Below are 23,697 nucleotides of genomic sequence, written 5' to 3'. Positions count from 1 at the left end.
TAAAGCGACTAGATACAGGCTTTCTCTACCCAGAGCGAAGTATGTTTCACGAATACTTCTTAGATCATACCAGAAGCGGAACTCCACTTTAATGCCCGTCTATCTTCTGCGGCAACCTCGCGGATTTCAACAGACGGTGACCCTCTCTATAGGCTGGGCTATCAGCTATCGATGGCGCAGCGTGTGTTTTTTGGGCAGGGCTGAGCAGTTCGTCTGATTGCCGCAAGTGGCGGGACCATCTGCTCTTCTCTCTGCTGCCAACCAAAAAGACGGCGGTATTTAAATGCATGCTCCCCATGAAGGTTTTCGCACCTGATAATGCTGCACTTAAGAACGGTCACAGACTGCCTGCCTCTTTTATTAGCGTACGTACTCATAAAAACAACTTGGCCTTAGGTTTCACGAATCTCGACAAGCACCGAGCAACAGTGAAGTGTCGTAATGTGGACACAGCGCTGCTATTTCGCCCCATGATTAGCTGCACCTATAAGCTTCACAGGAAAGTCCATGCAGTGGAAAGAAAAGTGAAGATTCCTGCGCAGTTGTTGTTGCTTTCCCGTAAAAACGCCTTTCGTGGCCCTTAGAAAGATCGTCACTACCAGCTGTTTCTCTCGTCAAAGGTGATCTCACTCGCTCGGCAAGCATTTACGTCATAATCGCAATCTATCCAATGACACGCGTTTCTGAATTCACTTTAGAGCGCAAAGCTGCTGTATGTCACGTAAACGTAATTCAAACTCACTGACGCAGGGACTCGGAGTACAGAAGCGCAGCAGTGGGCGTGATCATCTGCTTGGTCGCCATGGGTGTTATCGCACTCACCACCTTCATGGTTCTTCAAATGTCACGGAGCGGTAAGGCCGCTGACACGAATCATAGAGCGGATGCGAAAACGAAAGCTAGGCTTTAGAGACGGGAAGACTGCGCATTGTTCAAAACGGCAGGCATTTCGATGTATCTACTAAAGGCAATTACCGAGGTTTCAGAATTTGCAAACGAGGCCAGGATTGCATTTCGTCGGCATTTTTGAACAGCCTTCCGTACAAAAAAAAATTACAGATTATTAAAGTAGTTAGAGTTTCAAAGCAGTTAGAGCATACGTGACATTGCATGTGTTAAGCGTGGCCCGCATGGAGCGTTTTTTTTTTCCCCGCGAAATCGCGTCGCGCGCCCGAAGCCCGCGCCGGCGTCGACGAATTCACTCCCGCGTGCTCAGCAGCCGAGCGGCGTTTTTTGCCGTTCAGTTGTGCGATGCGCGCGCCCCCATGCATACTGAAATCAGACGGATGCGCAGGGAGCGAAGTGAAGCCGCTGGCTCTCGCGCGCAAAATGCACGCGTGCGCGCGTCCTCTATGCGAACGCAGTTAGAGCATACGTGACATTGCATGTGTTAAGCGTGGCCCGCATGGAGCGTTTTTTTTTCCCCGCGAAATCGCGTCGCGCGCCCGAAGCCCGCGCCGGCGTCGACGAATTCACTCCCGCGTGCTCAGCAGCCGAGCGGCGTTTTTTGCCGTTCAGTTGTGCGATGCGCGCGCCCCCATCCATACTGAAATCAGACGGATGCGCAGGGAGCGAAGTGAAGCCGCTGGCTCTCGCGCGCAAAATGCACCCGTGCGCGCGTCCTCTATGCGAACGCGTCTCTCTCGGCCGACGTGCAGCGGCGTGGTTCCGTCCAGAATCACATGACACCCGCTCCGGCTCTCATTGGCCCTCTGTCGCTGCCCTCTCCCGGCGTCGGCGCGGCGTCGGCGTTTTTTTTTCTGTTTCGCCAGAACCCGACGATTTGGCAAAAACGTCCTCTCCGGCGGCAAAAAAAAAAACGCTCCGCTGCCGTCGACGCGGACGAATCGCCCGGAAAAACGCTCCATGCGGGCCACGCTTCAGCCTGATTGGCTCATGGTTTTGCTTTTTAGTGTCGTTGGCACGTCTGGCGACGATATTAGACTTAGGTTAAGGTCTTATCGAGGTTAAGTTTACCTCGTCTGTTCGTGCAGCAGATGGATGATGATGAAGACGGCAATGTGCATCCCACAGCGTGAGTGTGTGTTCCAGTTTAATACGAGACGTGATTGGCTACGGCAGTAGCATAGTGCCCCCGTGCAGTGACCAGCAAAGTTGATCTGTTCTCGTCGTCGCGGGTTCAAATCCCCGTGGCGGAAATATTTAGCTTATTTATTCAAAGTCAACCCCAAGCTCAAAGTTTCAGCAATGAATCGGCTTTTGCAGCTTTGGTATTGAACTAGACCTCCGGCTCTAAAACTCCGCACCACAAGTTAAGGTGCACACATATCGTCATCTGGACGTCGAGTAATGGATGGTGAGGATGTACGGTACGAACAGCAGCCAACTGGTTCCTAGTTGCATCAGTTACGCAACCTATGGTTAGGGCCGCTGCATTGACAACCAAGTAGTTTTTCATCGCTTTGGAGAGTAGCAAACCATGGGTCAGAATCGTGAACCAAGAGATTCCGCTCTTGCATGGGTCTATTGTGAGCCGAAGGCTAGAATTAGAAAGTGGAAGATGAATAATTGGCGGCCATCAAGACGCCCACAAGAGACGGAGGGTTTCTGCGTTTTCGACGCATGAATTTCATGTCCTGTTTCGGCCTACGGCTTCGCAGGGGACACTGGGATTGGAGACTATGAAGGCATTGAGAAAAATGACGAAGGCGGCCGTGGCGGCGAGGGTGAGGGTGCTGACCTGGCATCCGCCAGGAGAAAACGGACCACCTGGCGGAGCAGGATCCCTAGGACTCGCACACCATATCGTAAGTCCAACACAGCCGTCCTTGCAGTTACGTTATACAGAGAACAATCCTTTCATTGTAAGTTTCTAGCTCACTGCGAGAAATGCCGTTAGCATTCTGGAAGCCACCACTGAAACAGTACCAAGGATAGACTTATAATGTACTGTACACATCACCAACCACAAACTATAATTTGGAGCCCAACGTTTCGAAGCCGGCTCGGCTCCTTCAGGGGTGTCTAGGGGCAGTAGCTAGCGTGTTTAAGTATGCATGCATTTTTGAAGGCATCGCTTGTAGAAAAATCGCACTGTTGTGCTCCTGAAAAACATATTCTTCCCATCCTTTTATAATACCTTCCGAAAGACCTCCAATAATGAAATAAAGCATGCAGTAGCCATGCAATGAAAAACCTAAATGACCTAAGTATATCAGATGGCTAGGAGCGTTTGCTTCTAAATGTATACGGATATCTCAACACAACATTTTATTTGCACTCAGTATAGTTAATCAAGGAGCATGAGTGAGCGACGCATCTATTGTGCTTTTAAGCTGTATTCCTCTCGATTCATGGGCACCAAGCTCAACTTTCCTAATGAGGACGCGCAGTTAAAGGTGGCCAGACCATCCACAACACTTGTACCCTCCACGCCAGACTTCAGCCGCGTGACTGCTGCAGAAATGCATCTTAACAGTGGGAATATTTACTCCGAAAACCACCGAGTGTTATGAGGTGCTGCGCGAATATGTCTACAGTAAACGCTTTCTACTCACTACTAAACTAAAAACTAATTATAATGCACTCACACCAACCAGCCCAACCGGTCTGCCCACCAAAACTCGCACTACGGCGTACCTCTGAGGCCACGACCAGCATCCGAGCGAAAAACGCCTTCTCACATAACAAACACAGCAGTTAAACGGAATTTACTTAACATTCAATATTTCCATGGAAAGCTCGACGGTTAACAAGATTGCGCGATATGGCAAGCGGCGCAAAAATGAAATGTGTTTGCCAATATATTCTGGACTTGTTAATGTTCATCTTAATGTAGAGGAGACAAACTTTAATGACGGTTCAACAGCGCAGACAAACAGGACAGACTAAAAAAAGGGACACAGAGAACGGCGCTGTTCTGTGTGCCCCTTCAAATCAAATCAAATCAAATCAAAGCCTTTTTTATTCAGCATTTTTTCAACAATGAACCAGGGAAAAAAGTGCTGGCACAGGAAAAAAATCTACTATCATAGTAGCTTGCCGGAGTTCCTGCCCGTCGTGGCATGGGTAGCAGACAACAGGCACTTATATACGAAACATGATAAAACTTACGATGACACAAATCATACACGCGCTCAAACACAACATCGCATAAGTAATTTACAGATCAGAGGCATAAGTAATTTACAGATCAGAGGCACCAGATTAACAATACAAATTCGAGATCACTGCGGTAACCCGCATTGAAGTAATGCGAAAGCGTTGCCGCCTGCTCGGCACTCGTCGCCTATATTTGCTCCTCTTTGCTTCTGTTGCCCCTATCTGCCTGAGAATTTGTGCAATTCGTCTAATTCCGAGCACGCTTCGTTCCAAACTTTCAAATTTTGCGCCGCGCGTTTGCTCCGTATACACTTCCGGTCACGTGGCACTACTCTTCTAGTGTTTCAAATTTGGCGCCACATTTGCCCTGGCCACAGCCACTTACTGCACATTTTTGGCTGTAATTAATTAAATATTCATCCGATCGTCACCAAATTTTTTTGCGCCACATCCTCCTTCGATTATAACCACTTTTTAGGCGTTCTCTATTTCTAGTTCCCCTCAATGGCTGCGTACACGTTTTGATGACACGAAACCGCCGACATAGCCTAGTAAAGCTCTCGCTTTAAAAGAGCAAACATAAAAAGCACAGAACATTGAAATGGGCATTTTGTGATAAGTGCAGTGTTTGTTATCCACTTCGGAATCATAAAAAAATGGCAGAGTTAAATGCTTTGTAATATGAGGTACTGTGCCCTGTTTGTTCGCGCTGTTCAACCATCGTGAATTGCTACCATCTCGCCCAATCTGGAGTTCTTCTTAAAGAGCTTTAATTCCCAAGTGCGCACAGTGTCCTCTTTTGCGTTACTTCTACCCGAATAGCTCACCTAAGTGGAACCTTAAATTGGCAGTCTGGCTGTGCCCCATGCACTCGTCCACTAACGCGGGCTGTTTCTTTCTTGCTCTCAGGTTACACGTTACCAACACTACTTACGTGGTCCTATAGTCCCCGCTACACTCGGCGAACCAGGACCACCACCACCACAACGACTACACGAGAACCGACGACCAGGTTTCCTTTGACAGGCCCCCAACTTGCCGCGTATTATCTCAACATGTCCCTAAACTGGAGCTACAACCCATGCGACGATTTCTACAGCTTCGTATGCAACAGATTCGGAGGAGCCAAACACGCCTTTGATAAGGTGAGCATACTCCTTCTATCCTGTGCTAAAAAAAAACGAATACCGGAGCTCATGTCAGGTCTGTCTGTCGTGCCCAAAGTTAAGCTAACCCCTTTTAGCTCAGAGGCTGAAGTCTAGACCCTCTCTATATAGCTTGATAATCAGAGAGAAATCAATCATCAGTCTTTATAGCGCACTACCTGCGAACCCTCACAAAAATTTATTTAGGCCGTCTATAGACTGTCCATCGACTTCTGTCTATAAAGTCTGTAGACTGTCTGTAGACATTTAAAAGGCAAAGGCGGGCTAGTTGGCGGTTAACAGGGAAGTGCATATTGCAACCGCGCGAAACGACGAGGGACGAAGAGAAGAAACCGCGTTGTGTCCTGTGCATTCTTCTCTTCGTCCCTCGCCGTTTTGCGCGGTTGCATTATGCACTCCCCTTTCTATAGACAAACCCTAGAGAACAGTCTATAGACAATCTATAGATTTATGGCCATACACTTTTAGTGGACTTGTTCATTGTCAGTCTATAGTCTATGAATAGACAAATATAAATATCTCTAGAAAGATGAAAGTCTATAATAATAATAATAATAATAATAATAATAATAATAATAATAATAATAATAATAATAATAATAATAATAATAATAATAATAATAATAATAATAATAATAATAATAATGATAATGATAATGATAATGATAATAATAATAATAATAATAATAATAATAATAATAATAATAATAATAATAATAATAATAATAATTTTGAAGGGAATACAAAGCACCTTCGTTTTCTTATCTTTTACCTTTCGTCAAGCAGGTGACATCAGTTCTGCCTAAAGGTATCATCTCCTCCAGTTACGTATATATAATAAAAAAGTAAATTCAATGAAATATTTGAGTGTACCAAAAATTAACACTATTAACAAATGTTTAACTACTTCGAAATAAAAACAGTCTACCGACTGACGGAACCTCCCTCGCTAAGGAGGATCGCGAGCTCAGGTTTTCCCGATGAGCAACACACCGGAAGCTGTAGCCGCCGAAACACCGGTTCATGCCCGGTCGAACAAAGGCGGCAACGAAGAAAATTAAGACAGCAAAATCAACAGAGCGGCGCAGCTAAGAGGGCAGCCCTTAACTAAATAATAATAATAATAATAATTGGTTTTTGAGGGAAAGGAAATGGCCCAGTATCTGTCTCATATATCGTTTGACACCTGAACCGCGCCGTAAGGGAAGGAATAAAGGAGGGAGTGAAAGAAGAAAGGAAGAAGAGGTGCCGTAGTGGAGGGCTCCGGAATAATTTCGACCACCTGGGGATCTTTAACGTGCACTGACATCGCACAGAACACGGGCGCCTTAGCGTTTTGCCTCCATAAAAACGCAGCCGCCGCGGTCGGGTTCGAACCCGGGGACTCCGGATCAGTAGTCGAGCGCCCTAACCACTGCTTCCAGTAGAGCAATCTGGTGCGAATAGTCAAACGCCTCAAGTAATTACGCGAAGAATAGTTAGGACGCGGGGTATTCAGGGGCGCTCAGAAGAACGCAGCAGTGTGCTATATTCACCTCACCGCTGTGCCATTGGACAGTGAGAGGTTACAGCGGCTCCCACAACACGACAAAACATCAATACGCGCAAACGAGCAATGCACGGCAAGCCCTAACTCAAAACAAAACGCGGCTCTCATCTCAACGTGCTCCCGCCGATGGGGTGGTGGGAGCCACAGCCACTCACACCAGTTACACTGTGTATACACCGCCGAAGGACGGCCACTAGTCAGCCTGGAAGGCCGCCGCTTCTCTGTAACGGTCCTGGAACAACTATGCGGCTTGGCCGGATCGCCGCAACCACGATGTGCACGGCAAGCGCTCCGGCGCTGAACACCCAGAGCGCGCCGTTCGCTCTGTCATTATCAAGACGCCGCCATGATGCCGCGCATGCTCACTAGCTCTTGATGAAGAACTTGTTAGACATGCGCAGTGGTATTGCATCCGGGTCAACTCAGTCGCACCCAAACGAGGCTGATGACGTATGCTCGTCCCGCGCAACCTTAAGTGCCGAACCAGCGCCTCCTCTAATTTTAAAATGCCAGCCGCATCACCCGCTTCGCAATGGGAGCCGCGTTCACGTCTTCAGTTAGCTGCCGTGACGCGGCGCAACCCAGATGATAGGAATGCTTGCGTCATGCTTACGCACGGGGCGCGGTGCCGGCGCTCCTGCGATGATCGCTCTGTCCCACTCCTACACCAAGCCTCTGTCAGTATCTTGCATGATTCCTACTTCCTACCCCTTATTGTGCAGTTCTCGCTTCATCCGCGGCACGGCGATTTTTCCAACAATTGGCTGGAGCGGCAGCTTTGCGCCGCGTTTCCAGACGTGGGCTGGGGCGTTCGCTGCACTTGAGGATGGCGGCTAGCATACTTGAGGCGCTTCTTGAGGTTTCTGCGCCGCTTATTGCGGTTCTTTGCCACACGAATAGAGTGTTGTAAGTTGTTACGTTCTTTCGTTCCGTCGCACCATTATTAACGAAAATTGTTCTGCGCGGGTAAAAGGTGTGGTCCGCGGCACTGACGAGTTGTACTCGCAGCAGGAGTAAAATGGCACTAGTTAATTATGGTCAGTACGGCTGCTGCTTTCGGCTGGAACTTCGCTGCACAGACTGTAGAAAAGAAGGGTACGTTTACGTACATTTATTTACATATATTTACAACTAATTACAGCAATACTCTACGCAATACTCTGCATGTAACTTATGCTATATACACTCCTACTCTTTCCATATACAGTCATTTACATTTGCAGAATTTTTGTCTACTTGCTCTTATTTAGAGGTATTTGAAATTAACATAATAATAATAATAATATTAATATTAATAATAATAATAATAATAATAATAATAATAATAATTGGTTTTTTGGGGAAAGGAAATGGCGCAGTATCTGTCTCATATATCGTTGGACACCTGAACCGCGCCGTAAGGCAAGGGATAAGAGAGGGAGTGAAAGAAGAAAGGAAGAATTAGGTACCGTAGTGGAGGGCTCCGGAATAATTTCGACCACCTGGGGATCTTTAACGTGCACTGACATCGCACAGCACACGGGCGCCTTAGCGTTTTTCCTCCATAAAAACGCAGCCGCCGCGGTCGGGTTCGAACCCGGGAACTCCGGATCAGTAGTCGAGCGCCCTAACCACTGAGCCACCGCGGCGGGTGAAATTAACATTGAAAAATTGGTGTTTGAGGAAAGGAAATGACACGGTAACTGTCTAAATCATCATGGTGGACACCCGAGCCTGCTGAAACATACGCCCACAGATGACAACAAGACAGCAACAAGTGGTAACAAGTGTTATGATTTAGTCCGTTCAAAGTTCACACGGCCTTTTCGGCATAACTGTAAGCCGCTACCCGAATTGTTTTATTCGTCACGCTGGACCCCTGAATGAGATACCTCCAAACAGGTCTCGCCTCGGGTGTGCAAGCAGTTTGGTTTGTAGGATTACAGTCCCAAAGCGACTCAGGCACTCAGGCCATGAGGGACGCGGGTGTGTATGCAGTGTTCTTGAAGTTACGGCGCTTGTTCAGCTAAAGGAAATGAAGAAAATTGCTCCTCTTGTGTCAATTCTAAGCTTTTCAGTCCATTGACGAGAATAGAATGCAAGCCATTATTTCTCTTCATTCATTACAACCAGTTCAGAATCATGATAACTGTGAATATATTTGTACATTTTGCGCTCTCCCGAGACAAACAATATTCTTAACATATATCTTCGTCTGGACTGGTGATTGGCGTCCAAAAAATGCTGCAGTAGACAAATGACACGTGAAAACGCACCCCCCCCCCCCAAACTTCTACAGCGTGGAGGCTACTTATTGCCTGCACCTGGCTTGCATCCAAGGAACCATCGCGCTTAAAAGAAGATTATAGTTTGAGGTGATGGAATAAAGAAATACCATGACACACTCTCACATATCATACTGCACTTTTCCTGGCAGGTGCAGTATCGTATATCGAGAGAGAACCAAGACGTGCTCCTCAAGACTCGTGTCCCTCCCAGTGGCCAGAACGCCGCGCAGAAGGGTGCCGCCATGTTCAAAGGCTGCGTCCGCATCGGCTCCAATGCCAGCATTTCCCAGGTATGAACCTTGAGCGGAGAAGTCAATCACCCAACTCAGAGTGGACTTAAAGTTATGACAAAATAGAAGTCTTCTTGTCATATAATACTCTGATGCTGGAGAACACAACCTACGATTGCCGTGACGGCCTCAGCGCAGTGCCAATCCCTCATGCGGTGGTACACGCTAAACACTAGTAAGGCTGTGGGAGTAAAAAAGAGAGTAAGCTGTCCTGTAGCGCACACAATTTTATAAAATGGTGTGCGCTAGGGGACATCTTAGTCTATTATTGCTCCTCTCTATTTAGAGTACCTATTAGCTGCATTGTTCAGTGCCTAGGTGGAATTGTGAGACCTGTGCAAACATCCAGAGGAAGGCCAAATTTAGCCACACTGTATTCATTGAGAAAGGGCTGCGCCGATGGGGTGCAAGAAAGAATATTGCATGCATGCGTATTGTGACTGGGAAACCACTGGTCCCTTACAAAAATGAGCTTTGAGTCAGCGATTATATTCTGTTTAGGCTTTGTTGATTCAGATCTTTTCAAACTAAATTCAACAGTCACTGAATTTACTTTAAAAAACATTTAAGGGTGTTTTGTAGTGAGTTTCACAACGAAACGCTTGTTAAGGACATGTTTTTGAGATTGAGTTGTAAAGGAAGTGTGTAGTTAAACCAGGTTCAACTCAGGAAAATTAGGCCTACTTTAGATATGCCTAATGTAGCCACAACCTTGTCATGCATTCTGTTGTAGGTTATATCGATTAGTACGTGAGTTCAAGCAAAGGCGGCTCTTGCTGTTTCCTCTTACTGTGTTCTTGATGGAATCAAGCTATTGAACTATCCAAACATGGCCCGAGAACCTGAATAATTGTACGGCAGAGAGAATAAATAAGCAGCCACAACAATAAATGTCATAACTTTGCTTATTGGCAGCTCATCATCAGCGCCCACTGGAACAACCTTGTAGAGATGCATTTAAAAATGTAGCGGATGCAAAGAAGCATCAATGGTATTCCACAACTACAGAGCGACGAACAGGGCAGAGAAGAAAAGAACACGCAGGGACACAACACAATAATGACGCCCACGAGCCCAACTTACATCGCGAGCTTCAGTAAATTTTCGGTAGTTGTTTATCTCACAGTCTCATGTCCAAACTATTCTATCATTTGCCATGCCAGGGTTTATGTATGTACCAGATGTTTCAGGGAAGGATTTAAGAAATTTCAAAAATGGGATTTTTCGGTAAAATTATGGTTTTTACGGCATACTATTACCAGTTTTGGGGAACATCGGAAAGCCGGTGAATTGTCTTTAGTAGTAAGCTGGCTAACTAATTTTTAATAACTAACTTTCTAACTTTTAGAGTTAGGTGCCTAGTTGCAATTAGAGATTAGTAGCCGGTCGTTAGTAATAGCCTTATCAGTTTTTTAAAACTTTGCGGACAAGACTACCTTTGCCGCCGTGGCTCAACAAAATTTGTCTACATCGAGCCAAAATGCATGCGCTTTCGAAAACATGCAGGCAAAGCAACCTTTAAGGTGCATGTAACTAGTCAAAAAGCTCATTTTTGTCGAGCCACAGCGCCGAGGGTAATTGTGTTCTTTTTTAAATTCTAGAAACTTGTATCGCTGTTAATTACGACCTGCTACAAATCTCTAATTTCAAGTAGGCACCTGACTCTAATAGTTAAAAAGTTGCCTATTCAAAAACAGTTAACCAGCTGACTACTTAAAAAGTTTCACCGATTTTCTTGTGTCAGCCATCACTGGTAATACTGTGCCGCAAAAGCCATATTTTTACCTCAATAAGCCGATTTTCTGAAAGTATTGCCTGAAGCACCTGGTATACATCGACGACTCGGTGTTTGCATCGCCACATTACCGCAGGGTTGCAGATCTAGACCGTCAACACTGGTGGCCTACACTCGCTGAAGCTGAAGCAAACATACACCGCATGAATTCTTTTTACTTTAAATGCGTGAGCATTAGAATGGTCTGTGCAAGCGAAAAGGGTGACTGCCATCATGCATGACGCAATGCTAACCTTGTAACGTCATCAAAGACTGCGCACCCAAACAGAGGGCGACCTGTCCCCCGGATTGTGAGGAAACTGCTCACCATGGCAGGTGGCAGTTAAAAGAAAAATTTCTTATTATTGTTTTTTTTTCAAGCGATGTTTATTGCCTTGGGGCATAAAGGTTATGAAATGAGAGATGAGTAAGATGCTTAAATAAATGAAAAAAGGTGGGCTGGTCTAATTAAATCAAGTTGTGAACGATGATATGAACCCTGTGTCCAGGCAATATGGGAATCCCGTTTTGGTTGTTTCGGTGCAGCTACGTAAGCATTACCAGCGGCCTTGTGTGCGTCCCAGTGGGTGTTACTTAATGATAGTCTAGCGGTACAATATCGACGCTTTTTTTTTTCTTTGAGATCGGCGCCTTATATATGCGATGTACCACGGGGCTTGAGGATTAAAATATATTTCTGAGGTGGTCCATGAACATCGGGCGCTAACACAGGCCAGTTAGTTTCAACAAAGCGACCCTCAAAGTTTAGGAAGTTTACTGTTTATTCGTTCTTAGTGGCATCGAAGTTGGCTGCATTGTATTCAACTATTTTGTTTGTTTCCTCTTCTCACACTTAGGACACACGTTGTTAATGTTTTAAGTAAACAAAGCGAGATCACTTATGTTATTTAAATATACGATTGCAGAAGCAATGGGTTGGGATCAAATCCTAATTCTGAGTGGCGTTATCAGACATTCTGGTAGATTTGTTGAATAAGCGCGTAATTGAGAAAACGGAGCATACATCAAAGAAATCACTGGCTTCAGCTGAGAATGGGGACAGGCAAGGAGGTTGGATATCTCAACTAATACTTGGAAAGCTGAAAAACCTAGTAAAAACAAAGCGGTTGGAACCATGGATTACGTTATTTTCGTCATGTCCTTAATGAACGATTATGGAGACGGAGGCGGGCTGTAGCATACGCCAAAGTATTTTTATTATCGTCGAGATTGCCCAATTTCCAGAACACTTTAGTGTGGACGCATGACGACTCAATGTTTTCCGAGATAGCGAGGAGAACATCTCCACATCGGTTAGTTCGGTCATCGCGACATACTGCGAAACAGTCTGCGAAAGATTTGATTATCAAGAATTTGCGGTGACGGCAAAGTTTCTGTAGGTTCGATGATGATGTAGGACGCAGCACGTGGCGATGCATCGGCACATTGGTTCCCGCGTTCAGTTACCATCTCGACTGCATGGATGCTATCGTTGGATGCTTTGTATACATGACAGATTCTCTGCTTAAAAATAGCTTTTTGCACCGGAAGGGAAATTTGGGTGATCCTGGGTGTATGATTCGAAATTCGCATACTTTTCTTCGTGAAACTAGAGTAGAAGGCGAGAAATCTTCGCTTATAGAAGTTTTACGTTCTTTGAAACCATTGCGATTTAATTGAATGTTATTTTATCTTGTAGTAGTTAAACTAGGCAACGAAGGGTCTGCATGTATTACCTGAAAAGGTCCCTAGTCGGAGAACGCCTTGATATGAGTCGTTTGGTAGCGAGTCAAAAAAGTTCTTAAGTACGTTCATCAATGTGCTTTCTATTTGTCGCCAAATTTCAGAAGACTCAGTCAACCCATGAAAGATCAAATTATCGCGGAAAATACCCCCCGTTTTGATCTAGCCACTCTTGAAAGTAGTTTTTTTTGTGAATGAAAACTTACATTAGACTCTTGCATAGTTGTAAGCTCATGACTGAATCTGTCAAGAACTTTTTTTATTTTTCCTCCGATTCGTCCAAACGTTTCTGGGAGTTAAGCGCTTTTCTTTCGATGCTTCTCAACACTGTTTACTTTGTTAGGATGTCCGCGGCTAGCTCAGTTGGCATTTTTGAACATTGCAATGAACGGTTGCGTACACCTTTCAGAAGTTGAAAATTTAAGGGTATCACTTCTGCAGGATTTTCAGGGCGCGATCTCATTTCTAATAGCGATTCGGATCGAGTACTACAGGGCCGCGGTTAGTTTCTGCATTGCTGTAGCACAACAGCATGAAAGCCATGTAAAAGCAACGACAAACGGTATCACACAACACCGCTTGGCACGAAAACAGAAGCAAGCAGATGTCATCGCTGTTTTTAGAGTGCAATAAAGCTGTACACACCTTCACCGGAGCAAAGTGCAGTTCAGTAGACATGCTTCTAGCAGTGTTCCCATGCCAACAAGCCCAGGGTGGCGAGACAAAAGCTTAAATCCTTGGCAGTCGATGACGCAGTCGTCGATGGGGTAGGATAGCCGAAGCCGAGCAATTGCACCGGATGCGCAGAGATAGATAGAAGACGCGTTGACGGAGCTGCTGACTGGCAGTGCCGTCACTGCCCATCGGCGCTGATGGGCACGCCACAGATCGCCGTTCCGGTATCAGCCAGGTCAGGAAAAGCGCCGGCGCAACCTGCATCGGAGCAAAGCGCAGTTCAGAAGATATGCTTCTTGCTGGTTTGGTTTGGTTTACGGGGATTTAACGTCCCAAAGCGACTCACGCTATGAGAGACGCCGTAGTGAGGGGCTCCGGAAATTTCGACCACCTGGAGTTCTTTAACGGGCACTGACATCGCAAAGTACACGGGCCTCTAGAATTTCGCCTCCACCGAAATTCGACTGCCGCGGCCGGGATCGAACCCGCGTCTTTCGGGCCAGCAGCCGAACGCCATCACCACTGAGCCACCATGGTGGCTTACGCATGCTTCTTGCAGCGTTCCCGTGCGCAGTCAAAGGAATAGTCACTGTGCAGACTGCTCTTTTGCACTTGTGCACAAGAGATTTCTTCGAAGACATGGGTCTTCAATACTGTACGAACCACGCGCCTTGCGTGCACTACCCACATTATACGATGGACCTTCGCAAGCACAAGACAACTATTGCTGCCAATTTTTTGTTCCTTTGATTTTTTATATGTGGATCAAAAACAAAACTAGATAATTGTCAACTGCCTACATCGTCAGGGCGATAAAGATCTAACTGAGAATGTTAAAAACAACCAAGATTCTGCCAAGGACGGCAACAGATTGCGCTTCTTCCAGCCGCCATTAAAGTTCGCTTAAAGCTTTCGGTCAATGTCGTAAAAAACGCCGCTATGATTCAGCATCTTTCGCAAGGACAAACTTTCCTTTGTCAGAATGCGCAGGCACTCCACTTGTCCTCGTGTTCGCTCTTATGCTGATCAATACACGACAAGTTGGATTAGCAAAATACATTCTTCTGGTCTCAAGACTGCTTGTTTACGCGTTCTTTTCAAGCGAAAAGCTTCACTACGCTAGGTAAAGCAGTCTTCGGGTAGGCAGCACAACGAGCTTGAACGACCTTCAGCCCAACCAAGGAGAGCCGTGTATGGCCTTACATGGTATATGGTACAGCTATGGTGTAAGAAGCCTTGACGCCTAACCTTAACCCATTACCTTTGTTAACATTACACCTTTCACCTCTGACCTTTGGCCTTTGGCATCGGGTGACCATTGGGTTGACCTTTGACCTTTTCACTTAAGGGCATCTGTTGGGTTGATGTGAAGCCAAGTGACGAGTAGCCATCCATGTGTGCAGAAGCTTTTCGCTGAATACCAGGGTTAGCCAAGTTAAGCCGCTGACAATTTTTCTGCCTGTTGTGCAGGTGGAAACCATCAAGGGCCTGTTCCGCCGCCTCGGCTTGGACGTGTCGAACATGCCTTCCGATCCGAACTTCGACATCGTGGACCCGATGGTCCAGCTGTCCTTCGTATATGGGATGCCAGCCCTCGTGGAGTTCAAGACATTCACGCTGCCTCATTATCCACTCTACGTCCTGGTGCGCACGCCTCTGATCTGTTTTGAAAGCTCCGTCACCCTCACGTCCCACGTACCAAAATCCGGCCCTCTCATCTGTCCTGAACTCCGAAATTCGCTGATTCTAACGGTACACTAGGCATTCAGGTGAAGTCTCCTACTTTTGCCAAACCGGGGACCTATGTGACGAAGGCAGGTGACGTAGCGGAAGACCGCAGTGGCCGTATGGTTGATTTCGCGTCATAAGTGGCACATTGATCGTCAGGTGCGCTGTAGTACGTGAGGCTTAACGTCCTAATGCTACCCGCGTGCCCTGGAGGGCTCCGCAGTGGCGGGCTTTAGACCAGTTATGACCACCCAGAGTACACTAACGTGCGCTGGAATCACACAACGAAAAGGCATTTACGTATTTCACTCGCACCGAAAAGTGGCCGCTAGGGGTCGGGATTCGTTCCCGCGACATTGAGCTGAGCGGGTGAACACCAAAGCGGCTGAATTGCCGTGGTGGACGCCTTCATGTTCTGGACGCCAGAAATTGTCAGTGGATATTTTGTAGGGACCATATGTTAAGATTCGATCGAATTTTATGCTGCTCATTGCCAAAATAAGTGTACTCGACCACAGAAAGCAGACTTCCCAGAGCATACGCTCACTCCTAATTTATGTCCTATGTGGAAAAAATGTCTATATGCGCTGTTGCACGAGACTACAAATAAAAATTACGGCACCGGCTGCATCAATATGAAATGAGGAAAGCCCAAGATTTAAAAGTCATTACAAAAACATTCCGCCGCACTAGTTTAGTTTAGGTACTGACGTTCCCCAGCTCCGCAGAAAGTCGCCGATTCAGTCCTGGTCGCGGCGTTTGCATCTTGATCGAGACTCTGTGCAAAAACTGGTATTTATTGAGGTTTCGGTTGTTTAATCCTTATTTTTTCGTACAATCTGTCTCGTTCAGGCTGCAGCATTCGTCTGACGTGTAAGAAAGAACAAACGCATTTCTCTCGCAAAAAAAAATTCTTTATGAGGCAACACTCTCAAAGGCTGAGGTGAGCTTATCTCTTCGCAGTGTGCGAAATGTTATGTATTAGTTAACTGGGTGGTAATATATACATTTTTTTTTATTTCCTGAGGGGTCGCTTTTCAACATTCTGCAGGAAATGCACAAATTCAAGTAATTTTATTGTCATTTTTCAATTACCCCCTTATTATAATTCATTATAATATCCAATACGTGTAGAACACTGCATGATAGTGGGGCAGATCATTACTAGGACCAGAATTTTGCCCCATTATTTACACCACATTTCCCTTACTTTCTCCTTCTGCAGTTTGTTTTTCATTGTAACGCCCAGAATTTCTGATTATATCCTTATCGATGGAAATGCATCATACAAAAAAAAACACAGGGACGAGCCTTCGATATGTCTATATCGTACTCCACGTGTTATTACTGTCGACGAGGTCTTCGGCCGGCACTCACGTAAAGGTGGTTGCGGAAGTGTGGCGTCGTATTCGTGTGGGAACACGGGGGTACCCAAACACAGGGAGTTCGTTTAATCGAACTCTCTGAATTCTAACATCTTGTTTATTAAAACTGATGCTTTGATCCCGTTAAAATCAACGATAACAGATAGGCTCCCCACATTTACAACTCGGCATAGCTCTAACGCAAAAAGTGTTCGCAAAATGTGGAAGCAAGAGTGGTAGGAAGTATATAAAGTCAGTTATTAAACGATATCTAATTAGAGTCAATAAAATTACTCAGTAATCAATGACACTACATAACAAACATAATAACACTAATTAGTGACACCGATCAATGATACTGATTACTAATTATCAATATGTTTATACTAGTTATTGATGCTAATTAAGAAATTAATGGGCATAATTCGACTAGGAGCCACCAACGTTGCGGCAAACACTAATGCTTTTGCATTTCTCTAATGCAGTCTCTGCAGTGCTCTTTAATTATTTGGTTTGTGCATCCGCCTCGCATGCGGGAGGTGCGGAGTTCGATCCCAAGTGCCACCGGGCACTCGCCGGTGATAAAATGGGTACACGCTTTACCCAGGCCTGGTGCTCGGCTTCTCAGGGGTGAAATCCTCAGAAAATAGATCTTTGGCTCCACGTTATGCAACAGAAAAAATGGCCACAATGGGCTTGATTGAGCGCACAAAACGGATTTCGGTCCCTCCCGGAAAGGTTGTCCATCCAGCGGGAGGGCTGAAGTTGACCAAAATACCCTTTTCCAAGCATTTCGCCCCCGAAGAGCCCAGCTCAAAGATAGCAGAAATATTGTGTCCATTAGAAAAACGGAGAGTACGCGGCGGCACTGGTGATCGCACCCAGCACCCCCCCCCCCCCCCCTCCCTCCCCACGAGGGCGAGGCGGATGCTCTATTCGGGCCTTGAGATTGCAAAATATTGATATAAAATAGATTTCTAGAAAGGTTTTCGCACAAATACACTTCTACCTTGAGATTGCAAAATATTGATATAAAATAAATTTCTAGAAAGGTTTTCGCACAAATACACTTCTAAGTTCTAACTATATCTGCGCAAAATGTTATCGCTCAAAATGAGCCCGAGGGGCGAAACGATTGAATGATTTGAGAGCTGTACCACCAAAACAAAAATAAGCAGACGGTTCAGGACGGAGTATCATGCAGTGGCATTAGTTACGGTTGGCACTTAAGGTCTCTACGTGTTAAAGGCATTTGAAAGGCATATTTGAGCTCTACATAAATACGCACCCTATCGTCATAATTATGGTTAGGATCGTGCTGTATATACAAAAATAGTTTTAAGACCAGCATCCCCCTTTATGCGTTAGCATTTCTACCCTCGTCTACGCAAAATCTTTGTCAGGTGTTCTGCGGCACCACCTCCACACTCTACGATCCCCCCATCCACAACCAGAAACCCACTTTCATCCCCCAGAAGGTTCCCTCACCACCAAACACCCAACCCCAACCTCCAGAAGGGGTCCACCTTCCAATGATCCCTTGCACCCCACAGAAGTCTTACCCTCAGCCCTAACCCCCCCCATACAGCCTCCAGAACGCTCTACCCACCACTTATTCACGCACATCCATCATGCAGATGCCTGCACCCTAGAAAAGCCCTCGCGGCACTGGAACGAAAAAGCGACTGTGAAATATACAATTAAAAACGCGACCAGAAGGAGACCATTGTAGAAGCGAAATGTAGAAACAATACCACTAACCCAGGTTTGTTGCATCACATCGTGTGATCACCTGAGCATTTTTTTTTGAGTAGTTATAAATTATTGTGTACCCTTTGAGCGTGTCGCACTGCAGGGTTACTGTTGGAATATAAACAAAAAAAAACATAAATCTACACTTTTCTCCTTCCGCACTCTCTCAGCTGAAGTACCACAGGGAAGACGAGAACTGGATAATAAACCATTACGTCTTCGCCGAGAACGACGAGAGCCATGCGGGCTTCTACGGCAGCATTATCCGACTGTACGACCCGAGCCTCGACACGAGAGCGCTCGGCCGACGCATCGTGCAAAGCGAGCACCTCGGTGCGTACACCTCCGCAATGCACCGCGCTTTCATGTGGGAAACGTCGGTTCCGTTTGATCACGAAAGAAGATCTGTAGCCTACCTCGTCTTCGCTAGTTACTGTAAGCCTGAAACCCATTTCAGGAAAGGCGTATCGCACTCCAGGTCGCCTCTTAAGGCATAAGGCTTAAGACGTAAGCAGCGTTGCGCTCTGGACCGCCTCGATCCTCGCCCTTTCGAAGAGGACAAAATCCTCGGTCCGTGGCCACAGCAGTCGACTGCCATCAAGGCTTGCAAGGCACTGTTTTGCTTTTTTTTTTACGAACGACTGCCTTGATTGACAGATTGTGACAGTGTTTCCCGTTTCTTCTCTCCTCCCTTTTTAATCCCCTCATTCGCTCACCCATTGCAGGGTAGCCAACCGGAAGCCTTTCTGGTTAGCATCCCTGCCTTTCCCCCTCTCTTTATCTATCTATACGCATACAGCTGCTTTTATACGTCGACCCGCCCTTACAAAAATTTCATTAGACACTCTATAGACTGTCAATAGATTTCCAGACAAATCCAAGAATAGTATATACGCAATACAAATCCTATAGACAGTCTATAGACCATATATAGATTGTTTATAGACAGTATTTAGACAGTCTATAGACAACCTGTAGATTTATGGCCATACATTTTTAATAGACTTTTGTCTGTAGACACTCTACAAACTATGAGAACACAAAAAGAAATATCTATAGGGAGGCAATGGAGTATAGAACAAGTCTATAGACTGTCTATAGACCATTTTTATAAGGGCGGGCACTGCACGTGGCCCGTCCAGCTGCTCTCAAAGCTTGAAAAACAGAACTCGGCAGTTCTTCTTCACCTGAACAATGCGCAGTTTGCTCTGGCATGAATGATGAAAGAATAGGACGGATAAAGCAGCAGCGCGAGATTACCAGTTGGAACACACAGTGGGACAGGCGATTACCGAGTCGTCAAACGAACTGTTTTTCAAAGAACGCCGCTAAACTAAACATTTTTTTTTTTGCTGGATACGATTCGGACGAAGACGTTAGAGAGTAAACGGAGTGACCGTAGAAATGGTACCGCACCTCCACACCAAGTGTTCACCCATTCCCGTACTCTCCTGAACGATGGGAGTACTTTGCGACCAGTCGGGGGGAAAGCTCAATGACAACCCGGTACTCACATACACATCAAGTCTCTAAATTCGTTTCTACCCACTCAATATTTCCGTTCAGAATACCAAGAGTGTCCCTTGGTGCTTGCAGGGCTCATCGCGGCTGTTGTGGTGTAAAAAATTTCGTTATGCAGGAAACTATTTTGCGAAAATACACAGCATTCTCATGCCTGAGCTGTCGCTAAAGAAAAACAGCCCGTCGAACTTGGTTTAATTTGCCTTTAAATATTGGCTGACCTAAAAAATAATCATAGCAACTTAATATAAGCAATTACCCACCCTGTTCCAATGGTGCCGAAGCTTTTTAAGGAATAAAAGATGCGACCGATGTCCAAGTTCTTAAACTTAGATGGCACATGCAAATAGGACCAGTGAAATGCGGCGAGGTCGAGCAAAAATATGCAATTACTAGTCTATTGACATCCTCAACGATTAACTGGGTCGTGTTAGAGTTGTACCTTACCGAGCTAAAACCGGCGTTATACTGTGGCCTCTCGGTTTCTTCGGAACTCTGCAAAAACTTTGCAGAAGCGCTTTTTTTATTTTACTTCTCTCTTCTCAACAACTGTGTAATACAGCTGCTTGTACTAAAATCCTGTAGATGAATATTTATAGCTTGTAGTCGATATTAAACAGTTTACGATTACACAGTGGTGCTGTCTCTGATGGCATTCGTAGTAAGTTCATGCAATGCATGCTTTGTATTCTTGCAGTGCGGCTGTATGTGGAAAAAGAGAAGCAAACCGCCTTGACCATTTTAACGAATGTGAGCAATCTGGCCCTTTTCACCGAGAATTCTGTTCCAAGAGGTACGTCGTGCTTTGCTTGCGTGCGCCTCTTTGCTCAAGTGATGAAAGGCATCGCCACTGTGGTCTACGTTCCTTACCTGGCACCTGGAAAAAATATGAAAATGAAACTTATTTTTTGAGGAAATGAAATGACGCGCTAACTGTCTCACATATTTCGGTGGACACCCGAACCGCGCCGTAAGGCGAGGGATAAAGGAAGGAGTAAAAAAAAGGAAGAAAGAGGTGCCGTAGTAGAGGTCTCCGCAATAATTTCGACCACCTGGGGATCTTTAACGTACACTGATATCGCACAGCACAAGGGCGCCTTTTTGGGTTTCGCGTGCTCCATCGAAACGCTGCCGCCGAGGTCGGGTTTGAAACCGGGTACTCCTCCGGCTTAGTAGACGAGCACATTAACCACTGAGCTACCGCGGCTAGTAGAAAAAAAAAGGTCCCCCGGATAAGCACTTACGGCGGAAAATTGAATGCCGCATAGAAGCAATCTGCCCCTGCACCTATTGCTGCAAGTTGTGCATGCCTCACAAGCAATGCAATCATAACATCTTCAACGGTATACAAGAGGTGACGATAGCGCACCATTCGCGTTGCTAAGGGAAGATGATTACTCAAGACTCAGTCTTCACCTCTTCGCTGTGCGGTGCGCTTTGCCGTTGCTGTTGCACTGCTGGTCGTTGAATCATAATAGCGGCTCACGTCACTCGTGACTGCAGCGCCACCGGCTACTGCATGTCATGTACGCACGACTATGCTTCCCATATGCGTCCTCTCGCACCATTGCATAACTCAGTATTAGCCACGACACGGTGCACTGGGTGAATCGTCTATTGTCTTGCTATCGGACTTTATTTCCTTTCCACTGGTTGCTCAATTTTCTTGATTTTTAGGAGTTAATTTTGTCAGGCCTCGGCTTTTATGATACGAAAAAGAAACGTCCCCCAAACGTGTCCAACAATTTCAGACAAAGATTTTGAAAATTAGAAAATTTTAAGATACTTTTACGGTAATATTGAAGGTAATGGTACAATCTTTTCATATGTATCATTGAACAGTTAAGACTCTCATAAAAAAACAGTGGGGAACGCTTTTGACGATAGCAAATCCGTTACTAGAAAAAAAATTCAAGACCGCCGTCGGGTGATCTGCGGATATGTTGATTGTTACAGTGAAATCTTACATTATATGAAAAAAATTGTGTTCATAGATGGTTTCCCGCCAAAAAAGATGCTTTCGTCCAGAATTGCTGGCTACGGGCTGTTTTAACGCGATAGCGTTAAGGGCACCGTTATGTAGACAATCCGGTGTCGACGTTGTCGGTGTTGTGAGCGAAAAATAACGAGCATGGCCCTGGCAGGTGGGGTGCCCAGAGAGCAATCTAGGAGACAGGTGGGACTCCTAGGTCACGTGACCATGCGGCGTCCTCTGCACCTGCCCACCGCGGAAAGTGGGAGATCAACAGATGACTGGTCGCTCGGGAAGAGCAGCCTGCGCCGCGCGAGGTCCGCCGCTGGTGAAACCTGGCATCGCAGGTTCATCGCTTAATTGCTGCTCCACTGCGCAGGTGATGTGAGGACTCCCAGTGATCGATGAACGTAGAGTTTAGAATGACCAATTATGCACGTTTATGGCAATTAACCCATTACGCTATAAAGTCATACACTTAAAGCGGAGCTTAAGTGTCCCTTCAATTTTTTTTTTATTTTTGATTATTGATTACGCGAACCAGTGTTGTGATATATGTACCGCGCTGGTTTGCAAAACAATACATTTACGAGCGCCCATCCTTTCTCGAATGTTCCTTCCATATTCGTGTTTAATAGCCTTAGTTATTCTCTGCTAACTTTGGCAGCGGAGCAGCTTGCCCTGAAAATAAAAATTGGGATTCAGTAAACTCCCCGCCGCGGTCGCTCAGGGGTTAGAGCGCTCGGCTACTGATCCGGAGTTCCCGGGTTCGTACCCAACCGCGGCGGCTGCGTTTTTATGGAGGAAAAACGCCAAGGTGCCCGTGTGCTGTGCGATGTCAGTGCACGTTAAAGATCCCCAGGTGGTCGAAATTATTCCGGAGCCCTCCACTACGGCACCTATTCTTCCTTTCTTCTTTCACTCCCTCCTTTAACCCTTCCCTTACGGCGCGGTTCAGGTGTCCAACGATATATGAGACAGATACTGCGCCATTTCCTTTCCCCAAAAACCAATTATTATTATTATTATTATTATTATTATTATTATTATTATTATTATTATTATTATTATTATTATTATTATTATTATTATTATTATTATTATTATTATTATTATTATTATTCAGTAAATCAAACGTCAAAGCGAAGTGATTTTAGAAAAGTAAATATCCTTGCAAATTCTCCTACTGAGTTACTTTATCTAATTGGGTAATTTCGTATCAATTGTGCATTGATTTGTGCATTGATGCAAAAATTTCCGCCAGTCTTTGAATGATACAAAGAGTTAATAAAATCCAGACGAGAAAAACGCTATAAATGATCTCATGAAAAATAATTTCTTACTATATTATACAAATCCTCCTTTCAACAGTTGCCCATCGTGTATGAAAAAAACTTGCTGGGACAATTAAGCTCTTCTTGAGGCTATGCCACTGGTTCCTACAGCGGCCTTGAATCCACTTCGCGTATCATTTCGTGCGCACGGATACTGTTTTTTGTCTTTCGCCATCACACAAAATTAAACCTACCCTTAAGAGATCAATTCAGTTGGAGATTTCTCGCGCGCGAATACTCCTTCGCTTTTGTGTAGGTTCTATTTACACGCCCATATGCGCGGAATTGTCCGTGTGCTCTGCGATGTCAGTGCACGTTCCCAGGTGGCCTAAATTATTCCGGAGCCCTCCACTACGGCATCACTTTCTTCTTTCACTCCCGCCTTTATTCCTTCCCTCACGGCGTGGTTCGAGTGTCCACCGAGATATGCGATGCAGTTACTGCGTCATTTCCTCTCTTCAAAAACCACTCGCGAACAACCATCAATTTAATTGCCATCC

At 45.6% G+C, this 23,697-nt stretch overlaps 1 protein-coding gene across 1 annotated transcript; it reads left to right on the top strand.

Annotated features, from left to right (window-relative positions):
* Window positions 1-756: 756 nt before the first annotated feature.
* LOC144134523 (uncharacterized) lies at window positions 757-22,271 on the top strand. The gene is made up of 8 exons (XM_077667431.1): window positions 757-854; window positions 2,622-2,768; window positions 4,972-5,207; window positions 9,194-9,334; window positions 14,997-15,170; window positions 18,541-18,703; window positions 20,589-20,684; window positions 22,243-22,271. The coding sequence occupies exons 1-8, from the start codon at window positions 803-805 to the stop codon at window positions 22,269-22,271; spliced, it is 1,038 nt and encodes a 345-aa protein (XP_077523557.1). The 5' UTR covers window positions 757-802.
* The last annotated feature ends 1,426 nt before the right edge of the window (window positions 22,272-23,697 follow it).

This window comes from Amblyomma americanum, chromosome 5 (genome assembly GCF_052857255.1).
Source record: "Amblyomma americanum isolate KBUSLIRL-KWMA chromosome 5, ASM5285725v1, whole genome shotgun sequence".
Taxonomy (NCBI): Eukaryota; Metazoa; Arthropoda; class Arachnida; order Ixodida; family Ixodidae; genus Amblyomma; species Amblyomma americanum.
The sequence above is the reverse complement of the archived record's forward strand: the minus strand, read 5'-3'. Positions and strand labels throughout refer to the sequence as shown.